The 17315-nt window shown below is 37.7% G+C and overlaps 1 protein-coding gene across 1 annotated transcript in view; it reads right to left on the bottom strand.

Annotated features, from left to right (window-relative positions):
• LOC148949058 (heme-binding protein 2-like) overlaps positions 1–17315 on the bottom strand; it is a 51142-nt gene that overhangs the window by 23035 nt on the left and 10792 nt on the right. Inside the window, exon 2 of the mRNA XM_089092810.1 lies at positions 6876–6941. Coding sequence (XP_088948936.1) covers positions 6876–6941 — 66 coding nt within the window. The remainder of the gene's footprint in view (positions 1–6875; positions 6942–17315) is intronic.

Below are 17315 nucleotides of genomic sequence, written 5' to 3'. Positions count from 1 at the left end.
AGACCTGAACTCTCCAAACCACAAGATCAGTACCCCACCAACATCCCCCCCCACCTACGTTTGAAGAAGTAATGAAAGTGGTAAAATGCTCAAGAGCCACAAAGCGCCAGGAGAAGTTGGGCTACCACCAGAGCTGTATAAAGCAAGCCCATCCTTGGTCAGCACACTCACGGACCTTCTCAAGAAAATCTAGAAGAGCGAGTATGTCCCCGGAGATTTGAGGGATGCAACTATCATTCCAGTGTTCAAGAAGGGTGACAGGAGTGACTGCGAAAACTATCGGAGGATCTCGCTCATGAACATGGCCACATAAATTTTTGCAATCGTCGCTGTAAACAGATTTAGATCCAAAAGAGAGCGAAGAACTAGGAAAAATCAAGCTGGCTTCCACCCATGAATGGGATGCGTGGACCACATTTTCTCACTTCGGATCCTTCTAAATCGGCGCTCTATCCACAACTGAGGAACCACTGCTGTCTTTTCGGATTTTATAGCGGCATTTGAATCAGTACTTCGCCCGCTACTATCGTAAATCATTCTGGAAGATGGAATCCCACCGAACCTGGTGAGCCTGATGAAAGTATACAATGAGAACACTCGTATCAACATCTGCGTGTGCGGGGAGCTCACTGAGCTCTTCGAAATCACCTGTGGCATCCGACAAGGCTGCCCAGCTTCCCTGATCCTCTGTATCCACATAATTTATTGGGTCTTCAAAAATTCCATAAGTTAGGAAGACGAAATCGAGCTGACCACCGATGAAAAGTTAGGGGACCTTGAATACGCAGACGATGGCACAATCCATGCCCAATCAAGTGCCCAGGCTATGGACATGTTGCAGAGAGTGGCAAATAACACTAGCCCGACAGGCCTGGCCATCAGTGTCCCAAAAACCAAGCGCCTTTCCGCAGATAAAAATTCGTCAGTCTCCATAAATGGATAAAAGCTTGAACAGGTAGAAGAATTCAGATACCTTGGGTCACTGATTGATATCAAGGGTGGGACCTTGTGAATAAACAAGGATGAAGAATAAGCAACGTATGAAGCACCTTTGTCCAACTACTTAAGCCATTACGGTACAGAAGAGAGATTAGCCTGAAGACCAAACTTCGAGTCTACGTGTCGTATATTTGCTCTATCCTGATGTATGGATGCGAAAACTGGCCGCTAATTGCCAAAGAAGAACACTCACTCAAGATCTTGGACCGGAAGTGCCTAAGAGCCATTTGCAACCTCAAACTTGGCCTAAGGATAAGCAGTGAGCAACTAATGTAAATGTGCAATCAGAAGCATTCATTATCCGCTATGGCCAATAGCAGAAGGCTCACATTGTTTGGGTCACGTTATGTGAAGCCCAAGTGAGTACCTGGCCCGTCAGTCCCTTGAATTTAAGGCCTTCTTCCACTGTAAGAAACGGTAAGGTGTCGAAACTAAATCTTTGCATACCACAATGAACAAAGACCTCGAGCCTTTCGGAGGTTTAAGGAAGTAAGAACACAATTGGGATAAATCGTGGTTAGAAATCATCCGCCCCCAAACAGAGACCAAAGTCAGTGGCAGAAAATGGTCCCTCATATCCTCGGTGCTGAGTTGGGCTGAACAGCCTTTGCCTCGCAACAAGTACAAGTAAGTAAGTAAGTATGAATTTTATTTCAAATTAAAAGAAAATTATATAGCAACAGATATAAATAATATTGAAAAAGGTTCTTTAAATATTTTATGTCTAGTCTGAAAATCTAGACAAATCAAACATGATACATTTGTCATGGTTGTGTAAATTGGATTTGTGTATTTTATTTAGTACAAAGAGACGTTGAATTACAATGAAAAGCATAGAAACGGAAAGAAGAGTCCGATTCGGGCCTAGCATATGTTTATAATAACAGAACAAGATATATGGTATTACTAATCACTCCATATTGTACGGTAAGAGCGAATCATTTATCCACTATCAGCTCCTGGGCCTTATTTTTTTTAATCCTTTTACTTATTAATTCATTTTCACAAAATAAATCGTCCTTCACATCAAAGGTGTCACAAACTTTTTCATTTTCCTCTATGTCTTCTCCGGTAAGTCTATCCCGGTTTAGCACATCCTCAAAACGTTCTGCCCATCTCACTTTAACTCTTTTCTCATCTTTTATTTTCCCCGTTTCTGTCCTTAACTGGAGCAAGTCCAGATTGAATGCTCCATCTCAATTTATTAATATGCTAGTGTAATATTTTATTATTATCCTGTCTAGCTGCATCTTCTAGATCATCGGCAATTTTATCGATGGTCTCCGCTTCACAACTAATTTGTTCATATTTTAATGCTTTCTCCACTTTCTTTACATTCCTCTTATATATATAATTTTTCTAAAATTATTCCATGCATCTTCTACATTGTCAAATTTTAAACTCTCTAGTTTAGTATTTAAATGTTCCTGGAAATTTTCTCTCAAAATCTCATCCTGGAGTCAACCAACTTTAGTTAACCTTCGAGCATTTCAGTTTAAAATTAATTCTAGACACTGATAGATAGTGAACATTACTTTTAACATTAATAGCAGCACTCCTATATACCCTAGTATCTTGTATTGGTCCTACCAGTAATAATATAATCAATAAAGTTAGCTGTCTTACCATCATGTAGATATCGTGTTAACCTATGGGTCATTTTATGACTCAATACTCTATTATTTATAACTAGATTGTTACGCCTACAAAATTGCAGCAGTCTGTAACTATGACTGTTTACTTTTCCTACACCAAATTTACCTAGGCTAGGATCACATCTATCCCTATTTCTACCAATCTGTGTGTTAAAATCACCTAATAAAAACACAACATTTCTACCTGGGATTTCTGCCTGTCTATTTGTTCCTGTAACTCTAAATAAAATTTATCTGAGTCACTTGTATATCCATCAGTCGGTTTTACAGGAGCATATACTACTATGACTGATACCCTGCACTTTTTAGTCATATATTGAGCAGTTAGTGTTCCATTATTAATACCTTCCCATCCTAAACAAAGCTATAACAGCTTCCTTATTTATCATGAACCCTACTCTCAGTCTATGTACCCCATCCTTCCTGCTTGAGTAAATAAATTCTATATCACCTAATTTCATGTTTCTTACCCATGACATATAAGTTTCTGAAACTCCTAATAAGTCCAGTTCGAAACGTCTGAATTCATCAGTCAAAATTTCGATACAATAGTCATTTTTTAATGTCAAAACATTCTAAGTTACAATTTTTATTTTTTTAAACCATCGAAATTATTTCAACCTCGGGAAAAGCAATGGTCCTGGAGACCAGTGCAGGATGGGGACCGACACATCTTCTCAAGTATAAACAGAAGCACTTAAGCCGGCTTGGAACCAGGCAGCAAGAAATGGGTCTGACCTTCAGTGTGAATTGAGGCTTTGTGCAATCCTAGGCCCATCTTGGTCACAAACCTGGAATTAAGCACTTAGCAATGCTCTTCTAGTAACAAGAATCGAAATTCTGTACAGAAAATCTCAAGCCTACCGCCGACTCATTATATATTCACATCTACAAATATTATGCTACTACGGGGAGGAAACCCATAGTAGATAAATTAGCTAGCAAGATATTTTTCAGCCTAAAAACACCCGCCAAAAAAGACCAAGCCAAGAAGAATTATCCATTGATCAGAACTCCGTGTGAATGCTGTGTCATTTACTAGGCTTTAATTTCCACGAGGGGCCCCACTTCTTGGGTGGGACTAGAATAATTAACCGCAAGGTCTCCAGTCTTGCGGGTACCCCAACATGGTCTAGGTAGCCTTTTGCAGTGGCCGTTATCCATAGATCTGGATCTTGTGCCCTGCCGTAGATGTTTTCCTATAAAAGATCCTCCCGCGATGTTGATCTGCGTCAGCATACAATTTAACCTATTACTGGGAGAAGATTTGTTACTAACGGGTTATGTGTACACACCACTTGGCCCTTTCGATTGTCCGTTTGAGATACCTTATTGCTCCTCCTATTGTTTTTGTGGCCCCTGGGAGAGGTTATCCCAGAGTCAATCATGGGTCCCCAGGGACAAGGTTCCCCCTTGATCCAGTCCTCTTATGATGGTACCCTACATATCTGTAAAGTGTTTCCATATCCTCCAACTGGGGACACACTGAGTGGCCAGGGCGACACCCTTACTGAGCAGTAGCAGTAATACTACTGCTAGTTCTACTACTCCTACTACTACTATCACTGCTACTAATGTTACTACTATTATAATTATCATTATTACTACTACTACTACTGCAACTACTATTACTACTAATACTACTGCTACTACTGCTACTACTACTACTACTAATACTACTACCATTACTACTACTACTACTACTACTATTACTACTGCTACTATTACTACCACTACTACTGCTACTACAACTACTATTACTATTACTGCTACTATTGCTACTGTTGCTGCTATTTCTACTACTAAGGCTAAGGAAATTTAGGTAAATCTTGCAGCAAAGGATGAAAGATATTAAGCTAAGTCATAGCACAATCTATACATGCCGGTTTCCAAAAAGATGTGTGAGTAATGTCTCAGAATCACTCAAAGTATTAAGTTAAAACTTTCAGGGCAAGGTGCGGTACCTTCTTGCCAAAGTACCAAAAGGTACTCTGCACATAGTACTCTTACTAGTATAACGTGACTACGGCTACTGATACAATTACTGAGGCTGAAGGTATTAAGATGACAATTTCAGGGAATGTCGAACAAAAGAAAAACGCACCATGTGCATACATTTCGTCAAAAGAGCGCATCAGCAATTACCCCAAGAGCAGTTTCGGGTATTAAGTTGAAATTGTCAGGACAGTTTAGGGGGATGTTCAACGAATCAAAATGTAATAATTACATGGTAATAATGCAACTACTACTTCTGCTGCTGCTATTACTGCTGATAATATTATTACTGCTGCTAATGCTGCCATTGTTACCACTACTACTGCTACTGCTACTACCACTGCTACTAGTGCTACTTAAACTTGCACTTGTGCAACACTACTATCCCTACTACTACTACTACTACTACTACTACTACAGCTATTACTATTAATACTGATACTAGGCCCACTGCTACTTCTACTACTACTACTACTACTACTACGTCTACTACTACTACTACTACTGCTACTGCTACTACTACTACTAATACTACTAATACTACTAGTACTACTACTACTACTACTACTACTACTGCTGCTACCACTACTACTACTACTACTACTACTACTATTACTACTGCTACTACGACTACTAATACTACTACTACTACAATTACTGCTACTACTACTACTACTGCTAGTGCTACTGCTACTTGTACTACTACCATTACTACTACTACACTACTACTATTACTATCACTGCTCCTATTACTACTACTACTACTACTACTTCTACTTCTACTACCACTACTATTACTACTGCTAGTGCTATTGCTACTAGAACTATTACCACTACTACTACTACAGCACTATTAATACTACTACTACTGCCATTACTGCTACTACTACTACTACCACTACAACTATTACTACTACTGCTACTACTATTACTACTACTAGTGCTACTACCAATACTACTAATACTACTACTACTTATACTACTAATACGATTAAACTACTGCTGTTACTACTATTACTACTAATACTACTACCACTACTACTACTACTACTACTACTGCTACTACTGCGATTACTACTACCAAGGGCTTATCCAGGGGGTTAGGGGGTTTAAGCTCCCTGGCCCGAAATGTTTGTCCAATCCGTAAAACCTAACAAAAATAAATATAAGCAAATTTCTAGTGCGTTTCTGAAGTTTTTTGTTCCCCTCTCCACCCCAATAAAAAAATAAATTGTAGCCCCCCCCCCCTGAAAAAATTATAGATACGGCACTGAAGACTACTACTACTACTACTACTATCACTACTGCTATTGCTACAAATAGTACTACTTCCATTACTGCAACTACTACTATTACTACCTCACCTACTGCTAGTACAAAAACTATTACTTCTACCAAAGCTGAGGGTATTAAAAAGTGGTTTCTGATATGTTCAGGAGAAGGTTGAACTATAAGAAAACACACTATGTATTGCGTCAGTATGTTTTATCAATTGCGTTTTACAGACAATAAAAAACGTTACTTTTTAAAATTTGATGTTTTGTAACATTAATAAATGCATAATTGCTGAAATTTTCAGGAATGGATGTCAATATATCTTTAATGTCAATCTGCATTTCATTCGATTTTTCAAAAATCTTGGTTGAAATGATAATTTTTTGTGCTTCCTTTTGTTCATTCTATGACTAATAGAATCTCATAGTTGGAAATAAGAATTGTTTTTAGTAAGGAACCAGTGACATTGGAGTATTTGCGAGGCGTAGAGGGCCTTAACCCTACTCCTTATGTTAATCTCTGTTCGTTTGAAGTTCAACATGGTTGAGGTTGGTGAGGTGAGGTTATTTGTTGTAATTTCTGTTCCTTTACGATTTCAATCATTTTTTCCTAGTGATATATATTGGTTTTAAACTTACTGTTCTACTTAGTTTCTGCATGTCTTAAGTTTAATGTAGGTCTTCACTGTTCATTGAAAAACTTATTTGTGTAAAAAAGTTGTTTAAAGTTTATGTGTAAATAGCTCTACCAGTGCCAATACCTACATCTCTTTGCACTGACAATAGTGTCAGGCCTATCCAGTATTTGTTGTTGACCACATTGCCTAGTCAGGAGTCATTGGCTGTTTTGGAATTATTTTGGAAGTCATTAGCCAACTGAATCAAAAATGCTTAAAGAAAGTGATACAGCTATTTATACGTGCATAAAACAAAAGATAAAGTGAATACTTACTGTGGCAATTTCTATAACTTCATATGTTGGAGCTTCGACTTCTGCTGAGGCAACAACAACCAGTGACTGGAAACAAAAATAATGGTTAAGAAGTTGTGCGGCCAAGTTGTGTGACCGAGTGTAAGCCACATCTATATGTTTCAAACTTTGGTGTTAGTTCCTTTCAATTTTTAGGAAAACAAAGTATCATTTCGAAATATTAGTACTTGTTTAAATACAGAGAAACTACGATTTTAATTGTAAAAATAACTGAAAAATATTGTATAAAAATATTTTTATTTATAAAACTGTTACTTAAGTTTTCTCGTTCGCTTCACGTTCTTTAAAATCGAAAACAAAAACAAATTTAAAACAGATTCTTCAGATTTCGAATTTTGTTTACTGACTTTTTACAGTTTTCCTTTTAGTGGCAACGATAAAGGACTGATTGTCCGGCTTCATAGGCACCGCAATAGTACTGCCTACGTAAGGAGCGATGTGGGCACAATGAATTTTTTTGGTGGGGGGTGTTTTTTATGTCAGAGCACTTCGTATAGAAGGATTCGTCGTAGAAACTTTGAAAGTGGTTATTCGATTTAAAATTGAAAGTTCTAGTGCCCTTTTTAATATTCAAAAGTAAGTGGGGGGAATCCAGACCCCCTCCATGCCCATCATAACCCAGAACACATACAATCAAAATATTGAAAATAAAAAATTTATTCAATAAATCCAATGTGTTTTTTCTTTATCTTTATATGGTGTATTTAATCTAATTTAACTTGAACTTTATTTTCCTGTTGATGAAGACTCCCGGAAGCGGAGTCGAAATTTTCGGATTTTTATTATGTATAGTTTGTTCTTTCATTTCCCCACTGTTTTATTTAAATTATACCAGTTTTTTCTTTTCAATTCTATAATTATGAGGAAACCAAAGAGAAGACAGCAGAGTAGGGAATGGACATGAAAAAAATGTTTGTTGGCAAGGCCTATGTCTGGTTGACTGCACATAGATTTTAACCCTTAATAGAAGTAATATGATTGCTAATTTGTGACTAAATGGCCACTTTTCTTACGTTATCTTAGTTTCGCCTTTGCCACTAGAGGCAACCAGTGCATCATGGAGGCCATCAATCTTCCACCAATCTTCCCTCAGGTTTGCCGCTTCAGTGATTTCCTCCCATTCTGGCAGAACGGAGGGGTGCGAGTTGCATACTGCGCCAAACCTCGGATATTTTTGCGCAGTGTGCTTCTGAGCCTTCCCCAGCTACAATACGATTTCGTGTTGGTTGCCAGTGTAAGACAGCTTTTGGGAGTCTACGGATGTCCAGACATATAGCGTGTCCCAACTTTCTCCGCCTTCTGACTCTGATAATGTCGGTTACTAGAGGTTGTAGCGTCATTTGACGAATGGACTCGTTTGTCATCTTCTTAGACCAATAGATATTCAATATTCTGCGAATACACGAATTTTCGAAATCCTGGATTGTTCTCTCTTTTCTTCATTCAGATTTCATAGTTTTACTGCGTAGAAACGTATTGGCATTGTATTGCTCTTCAAAAGGCGTAGCTTCAGATGCAGAAAAAGCTCTCGGATCTTCATAATGACGTAGTTTCTTGAAGCCGCCATTTGCCTGTCCCATTCTGGTGAGTACTTCTTTCACTGTCAAGTCAGTGCTCTCGATGATACTTCCTAGGTATTTGAACTGGACAACTTGTTCAACATCTTGGTCGCCACATTTAATGAACAGAGAGGAATCACTTGTTGCCATGCATTTGGTTTTCTCAGCATCCACACGCAGTCCGAGACGGTTTGACTTTGTCGTGACTTCGTCTGGTAATTCTTGAAGCCGATTTTTGCTTGACTCAAGCACTGCTTTGTTGTCTGCAAAGTCAATATCATTAACCTGGGCTTTGTGCTTAATCTGATGCCTTCTGTCTCTTTGCTCCATAGGATGTAATCAATCATTATTAAAAAAAAAGTAATGGGGATAGAAAACACCCCTGTTTTACTCCCGACAAAATCCGGAAGACACGAGTTAGGCCTTCTGGTGTCTTGGTGCAACATTCACTACCCTTACAGAGGGCGGTAATAATCTTCAATATTTTGCAGTGATTCAATAATAGATGATAATCTCCCATAGGCTTTCACGATCTACGGATTCGAAGTCGACAATGATCATACATATCTTCAAAGTCACTCTCTGCTTTCTTCAGTTAGAATTCAGGCGTGAATATAAGGTTTGTATATGAGTGATTTGGCTGGAAGCCACATTCTGTTTTACTCGGAAGTTCTGATCAAGTTGTGTAATAATGTATGAGAGCATCTTCCTTAGTATTGAATGTAAACTTACACCTCACCAGGTGGAAGACATGGTAGCATCTCCATTTTTTGAATCTCCTGATGAGCGGGCTGCGCTTCCGGTCTGATGGTACTTTGGCCAATGTTCAAATTCCAGTGAAGTTTAAAGACCAAAGGTAAATTGATGAAGAAATTGATACATTTATCAATTCTGCGTTTTGCGGTCCAGTTCCAGTTTCTTTGCTTTCAGTTTTTCAGTTTCTTTACTGCTTCACGTATCTCACTGGCAGAAGACATATCTATGCTGATATTTAGGGAGAAGATTGAAATCTTTGGATGGTCAGGGGACTCATTTAGGTGGGATATATTATCAAATTTTTTAGATAATTTGTTCATACTTCGTTGACTGTACTCACTTCTGTCACCAGCACCCCCCATAGATATCTCACAGACACGCCTTTATTTGTCGGTCGTTTTTCTATGATATCATTGGTAACTATGTACTTGGCTCTTGAGTCTCCTCTTTTTGCTTCTTCTTCCACCTGCAGTATTTTACGCTCAAGATCGGGAGATCTGGATTACTCTAGATTTAGATCACTTATCAGATGGGGAACTTTTATTGACACCTTTGTGAATAGCTCTATGCAGCTTATTTTTGAAAACAAGACGATCAGGGAATTGTTGTTGGAGATAGGATAGACACTCTCATATTCTTTCTCTCTTCTATTAGTTGCCACCTTCGCATGAACAGCCACTGGTCTTTAAGGCTCATACAGGTGCCCAAGGTTGATTTAGCTATTTTGTGGTAGTATTCCTTCATAGCTACCCATACTTTTTTGCACTCATCTTCCTCTGGAACGGATAGGGCTTCAAATATTTAGTGAAACTCCATTGTAAAAGCCGTTTTAATGTCTTGTCTTGGAGTTTCTCAGAGTCAAAAACAGGGTCGAGGACTGTCCTTTTGTTTTATTAATTGAAAAAAACTTTCTCCACAAAATAAGTTACTAACTCCATTAAACCAAAAATGAACAATTATAGAATCAAGTAATCTACCAAACATACAACTACCACAAATCAGTATGAATAAATAAATGAAACCTAAAACAAACAGAAATTAAAATAAATAAGAGTCAAACTCAAAACGAGCAGAAATTAATATGAGTAGGGTTCTAAGCTCCATGATTTCTAAAAGCCGAAATATAATTTCTGCTTTACTGAAAAAATTCAAATGAATCTACTGAAAAAATGTGCATTGTCAGTTTCATATACATATGCTGATACTTATTCCTTAAAATTTTAATTAATTTTTTATTTCTTAAAGTTACAAGAGTGAAAACATTTCAAAGGATTTTTTATACTAATTTGAGGTAGTTGTATGCTTGGTAGATTATTTGATTCTATTTTTGTTCATTTTTGGTTTAATGGAGTTCTTTACTTTTTTTTGCAAAACCTATTTTGTGGAAAATGTTTTTTTTTAATTAATTCCTGTTTGTTTTATATTGACATAGTCTTTTTCAGGGAAAAAAACTGAGCCTCTTCTAAAGTTAAACAGCCATCCCTTCCATAAAAACCTTAAATAACCCCCCCCCCCCTTGGGCATAACTCGCAACCGTTGCCCCTAATCTCTGGGATTTGTTTCAACCCCAAAAGCCTTATTTTACACTTTTTAAACTATTTTGAATAGAATGTCTATCTCAAAATTTCTATTAGATGCATTTCGGGACAATACGACGTTTGTGGAGGGGGGGAAGAGGTGGGTAGCTGCCCTTCAATCACTTTGACTCTTAAAAAGAGCACTAGAGCGTCTGATTACCAATCCAATGAGCCCCCCCCCCCCCGAAGTTTAAATGGCCATGCTTTCTATAAAAACCTTATATGTCCCCAGGGCATAAATTACAACCCTTGCCCTGAAGGCTGAAGGGATTTTTTATCCTCAAAAACATTATTTACAGACCTTTCTGATACACTGAAAAAAATGGCTATCTCAAAATTTTGATTGTAATTGTTTAAGGAAGTGATGGGTACGAGGGGGGCCTTTTTCCTCTTGTCACTTTCGAATGATAAAAAAAAGGTACTGTCCTCTCAATTTCCAATCGAATGAGCCCTTTTTGAAGCTTCTACGACAAAACTTTCTATAGAAAGCCTAAATATGCCCCAGGGGCATAACTTAGGACCCTTGCCCTGAGGGCTATGGGGGGAGAGGGAATCCTCAAGGACATACTAACAGACCTTTTCAACTACGTTGAACAAAATGGCTATATCAAAATGTTAATCGGAGATGTTTGGGGAAATGATGGGTATGGGGCGGGAGTAATTCCACTTCGGATTACTTTCAACTATTAAAAAGGACAATAGCCCTCTCAATTTCCAATCCAATGACCCCTTTTTGAAGTTTTTACGACAACGCTTTCTATTAAAACATTATATGCCCCCAGGTCATAAGTTACCATCTTAGCCCTGAGGGTTGTGGGGGGAATTTAATACTCTAGAACATAATTTTCGGACCCATTCAACTATGTCCAACAAAATGGCTATATCAAAATTTTGATTGGAAGTGTTTGGAGAAATGATGAGCGTGGGGAAGGGGGGCATTCGCCCCCCAATCGCCTTAGACTATTAGTAAGGGCACTATCCCTCTCAATTTCCAATTGAATGAGCCCATTTTGAAGTTTTTATGACAATGATTTCTATAAAAAAAACCTTATATTATGCCCCCAGGGCATAACTTACAACCTTTGCCCTGGGGGCTGTGGGGGTTTGTCACCCTCAAAAACATAATTTCTGGACCTTTGAACTACGTTAAACAAAATGGCTATATCAAAATTTTGATTGAATGTGTTCGGGAAAATGATGGGCGTGAGAGGAGGTTAGTTGCCCTCCAATCACTTTCGACTATTAAAAAGGACATTAGCTGTTTCAATTTCCAATCGAGTGAGCGTTTTTTGAAGTTTCTATGACAACACTTTCTATAAGAACCTTATATACCCCCAGGGCACAACTTACAAGCCTTTCCCTGAGGTTTTTTTGGGGGGGGGGGGGTGTCACTCTCAAAGACCTAATTTCCAGAACTTTAAACTGCGTTGAACACTATGGTTATCTCAAAATTTTGATTGGATGTGTTTGGGGAAACGGTGGACGTGAGAGTCGGGTTTTTTGCCCTTCAACCACTTTCGACTATTCAAAAGAGCACTAGCTCTCTCAATTTCAAATCGAAATGAGCCCTTTTTAAGTTCCTACAACACTGCTTTCTGTAAAAACCTTATATGCCCCCAGGCCATAATTTACTACCCTTACCCTGAGGGCTGTGAGGGAGTTGTTATCCTTAAAGATCTAATTTCTTTAGCTCTCAACTGCGTTGAAAAAAATAGCTATCTCAAAATTTTGATTGGATGTGTTTGGGGAAATGGTGGAAGTGAGGGGGGGTTAATTGCCCTCCAATCAATTTCTACTATTAAAAAGGGCACTAGCCCTTTCAATTTCCAATCGAATAAGCCCTTTTTGAAGTTTCTACGACAACACTTTCTATAAAAACCTTATATGCCACCAGGGCATAACTCACAATCCTTACCCCAAGGGCTGTGGGGGGTTTGTCATCCTCAATAATCTAATTTCCAGAACTTTCAACTACCTTGAACAAAATGGCAATCTCAAAATGTGATTGGATATGTTTTGGGAAATGATGGGCGTGAGAGGGGAGTTAGTTGCTCTACAATCACTTTCGACTATTAAAAAGGGCACTAGTCCTTTGAATTCCCAATTGAATGAGCCCTTTTTGAAGTTTCTACGACAACACTTTAAAAAAAACCTTATATACCCCAAGGAAATAAATTACAACCCTTGCCCTGAGGACTGGGGGGAGTGTCCTCCTTGAAAACGTAATTTCTAGATCTTTCAACTACGTTGAACAAAATGGCTATCTCACAATTTTGATTGGATGTGTTTGATGAAATGGTTGGCGTGGAAGGGGTGTTAATTGCCTTCCAATTACGTTCGACTGTTAAAAAAGGCACAAGACCTTCCAATTTCCAATATAATTAGCCCTTTTCTAAGTTTTTACGACAACTCCTTCGATACGAAGTGCCCTGGTCTAAAACAAAAAAACAATTACACATTGTGCCAACATCGTTCTTTATTTAGGCAGCACTATTGTGCTGCCTATGATATCTTCTTTACCTTTTAGCTGTGTTTGGCTATCATAAGATTAAGATCCAATCCGTCTGCTCCTCTATAGGCCCGAACATCTTGTTGACTCTTTCATCGTTTTCTGCTGATGAGGCCGTGATCAATCTGATTGATGTTCATTGCATATGGTGACGTCTACGATCACTTGCCCATGTCTTTCTGCGGAAACATAGGTCCACCAGCTTACAAGGTCATTCATTAGAGCAAAATCAAACACAAGCTCCCATTTTTGCTTCTTTTTCCCAGGCCATGTTGGTCAGGAATATGTGGGCTAGAAAATCGGTCGTCTCCTGCTTTAGTATTAAAGTCTCTAAGTAAGCATACAACCTCATGCCTTGGTATATCTTTGACTACAGCTTGAACTTATCTATGAAACTATCTTTTTCTTAATCAGTGGATTCATTTGAATAGATGTAACGGACAACGACTGATAGTTTAGCATATGTTCCCAAAGACCTTGCAGTAAGTATTCTCGGGGATAAAGGAGTTTATTTTTGGAACGACATTTGGATCTGCTTTGGCATCGTCACGGCATTTGCGGCTTCTCGCTTATTTGCTGGACCGCTGTAAATGATGGTATGGTCAGCATCAAATTTTTGTTTATTCCTGAACCTTTCCACCGAACTTCTGAAAACGTTAATAAGTTTAGGTGCTAATCTGTCTTCCCTTTTTGCACTTGCTCAGTTTTGGACGGTTGAGACATCGTTCGTACATTCCAAAAACCAAACTTCATGTAATTGTTTCCTTTTATTAATTAAAAAGAAAAAACTTCCCGAAAAAGAAGTTTTCAAAGAAAAGTCAAGGCCATTTTAAACTTAAGATCAGCAGATACAAATACCTGTTAAAATTCAAACTCAAAGCGACCAGAAATTATTATTAAAGAATAAATGAAACCCAAAACGAACAGAACTTAAATAAACAATCATAGCAAAAAAAAACATACAGCAAGTAATATTATAAGTGAATAAATAAATCTTAAGGCGAGTAATGCTTAAATTGAATATTGAATCGGAGGTGGACCCAAACCCATATTATTACTTTGATATTGTTACTTTGATTCTAGTTTCGATACTTTGATGAACATTTGATTTTGAAAAAAAAAATAGTTTGATTTTGAAATAAGGAATTTTTAAGAACTTGAAACTTTATGCGATCGAAAACGAACAAATTAATTTAAAAAGAAAAGAAAGTTTTTCAAAGAAAAGTAAATGCCTTTTTGAACTTAAGATCAGCAGATACAAATACCGGTTAAAATTCAAACTCAAAATGACCAGAAATTACTATTAAAGAATAAATGAAACCCAAAACGAACAGAACTTAAATAAACAATCATATCAAAAAAACATACAACAAGTAATATTATAAATGAATTAATAAATCTCAAGGCGAGTAATGCTTAAATTGAATATATAAATCTAGGTTAAAACGGAAAAAGATATTTTGACATTGAAGTATAAATGAAACCCAAAACGAACAGAAATTAAATAAAGAATCAATACAAACAAACATACACTAGATATTAATGTAAATGAATAAATACATCTTGAAACGAGTGAAACTCAAACTGAATATGCAAATTAAACTTGAAACGAACAGAAATCAGTACAAACAAGAGTTTGGGTATCGCCTTCTTCTTTCACTGTAAAAGTCTAAAACCTACTGCGTCATTGGCGCTTTGCTGGAAACGAATAGCATCGCAAATATTTTCTTTTGTTCTTGATATTGAAAATAAACATTAAAATTTCAGTAAAATTATGAACTGATAAGCTTTCAGCAATTAATATCATTATGCATCATATATTCAGTTTAATTTATTACTTTTTTCTAAAATTATCCCCTTCCTTAACTGTAAAAACCTAAAACCTACTGCATCATTGGCGCTTCACTGAAATCGGATTATATTACAAATATCTTGTTTTACAGTTCTTACAGCATTGAAAATGAAAATAAAATTACAGTGAAATAAAATCTTGAACAGATGGATCTTTAAACAATTAATATCATTATAAATCAAATATTTAATTTGATTTTGTTTACACTTTCCAAGATTGTTCAAGACACGTATAGTTTTCAGTAAAGCGCCATTTTCCAGTAGGTTTTAGACTTTTACAGTGAGAGAAGAAGACGATACCCAAACTCTTGTTTGTACTGATTTCTGTTCGTTTCAAGCTTGCTTTGCATATCCAATTTAAGTTTCACTTGTTTTAACATTTATTTATGAATATACATTAGTATCTATTGTATGTTAGTTTGCAGTGATTTTTCATTTATTTTCTGTTTGCTGAAAAATCCGATGAAAATTTTCATCGGATGGTTTTGGAGAAAAAAGATTGTGAGGGGGAGGGGGGCTAGTTGCCCTTGGATCTCTTTTGACTCTTGAAAGTGAACTCGAACTTTCAATTTCCAATCAAAAAGACACGCTCTGAAGTTTTAACGATCATCCCTTTCATAAGAACCATATATGCCCCAGGGCATAACTTACAACACCTGCCCCTGAGCCCGGGGGGGGGGGGGGGTTGCGTCGACACCTAAGTTTTTGTTATCTGACTTTTGAACAATTTTTAACAAAATGGCTATCTCGAATTTTTATCGGGTGCATTTGGGGAAAAAGGGGCGTGGGGTGAGGCTAGTAGCCCTCCAATCTCTTTTGACTCTTAAAAACAGAACTAGAACTTTCAATATCCAATCAAATGAGCCCTCTCTGAAGTTCTTATGAGCATCTCTTCCTTAAGAACCATATATTCCCCCAGGGCATAACTTACAACGCCTGCCTTCGGGCCCTTGGGGGCTATGTCGACCCCGAAGTTTTTGTTATATTGTCTTTGAACTTTTTTTTAAAATGGCTATCTAAAAGTTCCTATTGGATGGGTTTGAGGATAAAAAGGCGTGGAGGGGGGATAAGTGCCTTCCGATCTCTTTTGATTCTTAAGAAGTGAACTAGAACTTTCAATTTCCAATCAAATGAGCCCTCTTTGAAGTGTATACGAGCACTCCTTCCATAAGAACCATACATGCCCCAGGACATAACTTACAACGCCTGCCCCAGGCCCTTGGGAGGTTGTGTCGACACCAGATTTTTTATATATGATCTTTGAACTATTTTCAACAAAATGGATATCTCAACTTTTTATCGTATGCATTTGGTAAAACAAGGGCGTGGGGGAGGGCTGGTTACCCTCCAATATTTTTTCAATCTTAAAAAGTGAACTAGAACTTTCAGTTTCCAATCAAATAAGCCCTCTTTGAAGTTTATACGAGCATTCCTTCCATAAAAACCATATATGCCCCCAGGGTATGATTTGCAACGCCTGCCCCCTGGCCCTTGGGGGTTGTGACGACACCGAAGTTTTTGCTATGTGATATTTGAACTATTTAAAAAAAAAAATCGGTATCTCAAAACTTTTATCGCATGCATTTGGGAAAAAAGGGCATGGGTGGGGGGGGGGCTGGTTACACTCCTATATCTTTTGACTTTTAAAAAGTAAACTAGAACTTTCAATTTCCACTCAAATGAGCCCTCTCTAAAATTTATATGAGCATTCCTTCACAAGAACCAAATATTCCCCCAGAGAATAACTTACAACGCCTGCCCCCGGGTCCTTGGGGGTTGGGTCGACACTTGAGTTTTTGTTATGTGATCATTGAACTATTTTTAACAAAATACCTATCTCAAAATTTTTATATTATGCATTTGGGAAAAAAGGGTGTGGGTGGGGGGGGGGGGTTGCTAGTTGCCCTCCGATAACTTTTGACTCTTAATAAGGGGACTAGAACTCTCAATTTCCAATCAAATGAGCCACCTATGAAGTTTATACGACGACCCCTTCCATATGTCGTACCTTTGGAAAAAAATAATAATAAATGAATAAATAATAAAACGTTGGAGCCGTATGGCCTTGATTATAGGCAACGCTATAGCGTCGCCTCTGATAAATTGTCTCCTTGGCCACGCTGGTGTTGTCATCATTAAGGGGTTCAAC

Source organism: Artemia sp. Qi Xiang Cuo, chromosome 8, assembly GCF_049724085.1.
Source record: "Artemia sp. Qi Xiang Cuo chromosome 8, ASM4972408v1, whole genome shotgun sequence".
Taxonomy (NCBI): domain Eukaryota; kingdom Metazoa; phylum Arthropoda; class Branchiopoda; order Anostraca; family Artemiidae; genus Artemia; species Artemia sp. Qi Xiang Cuo.
Note: the sequence above shows the minus strand (reverse complement) of the source record. Positions and strands in the feature narration are given on the sequence as shown.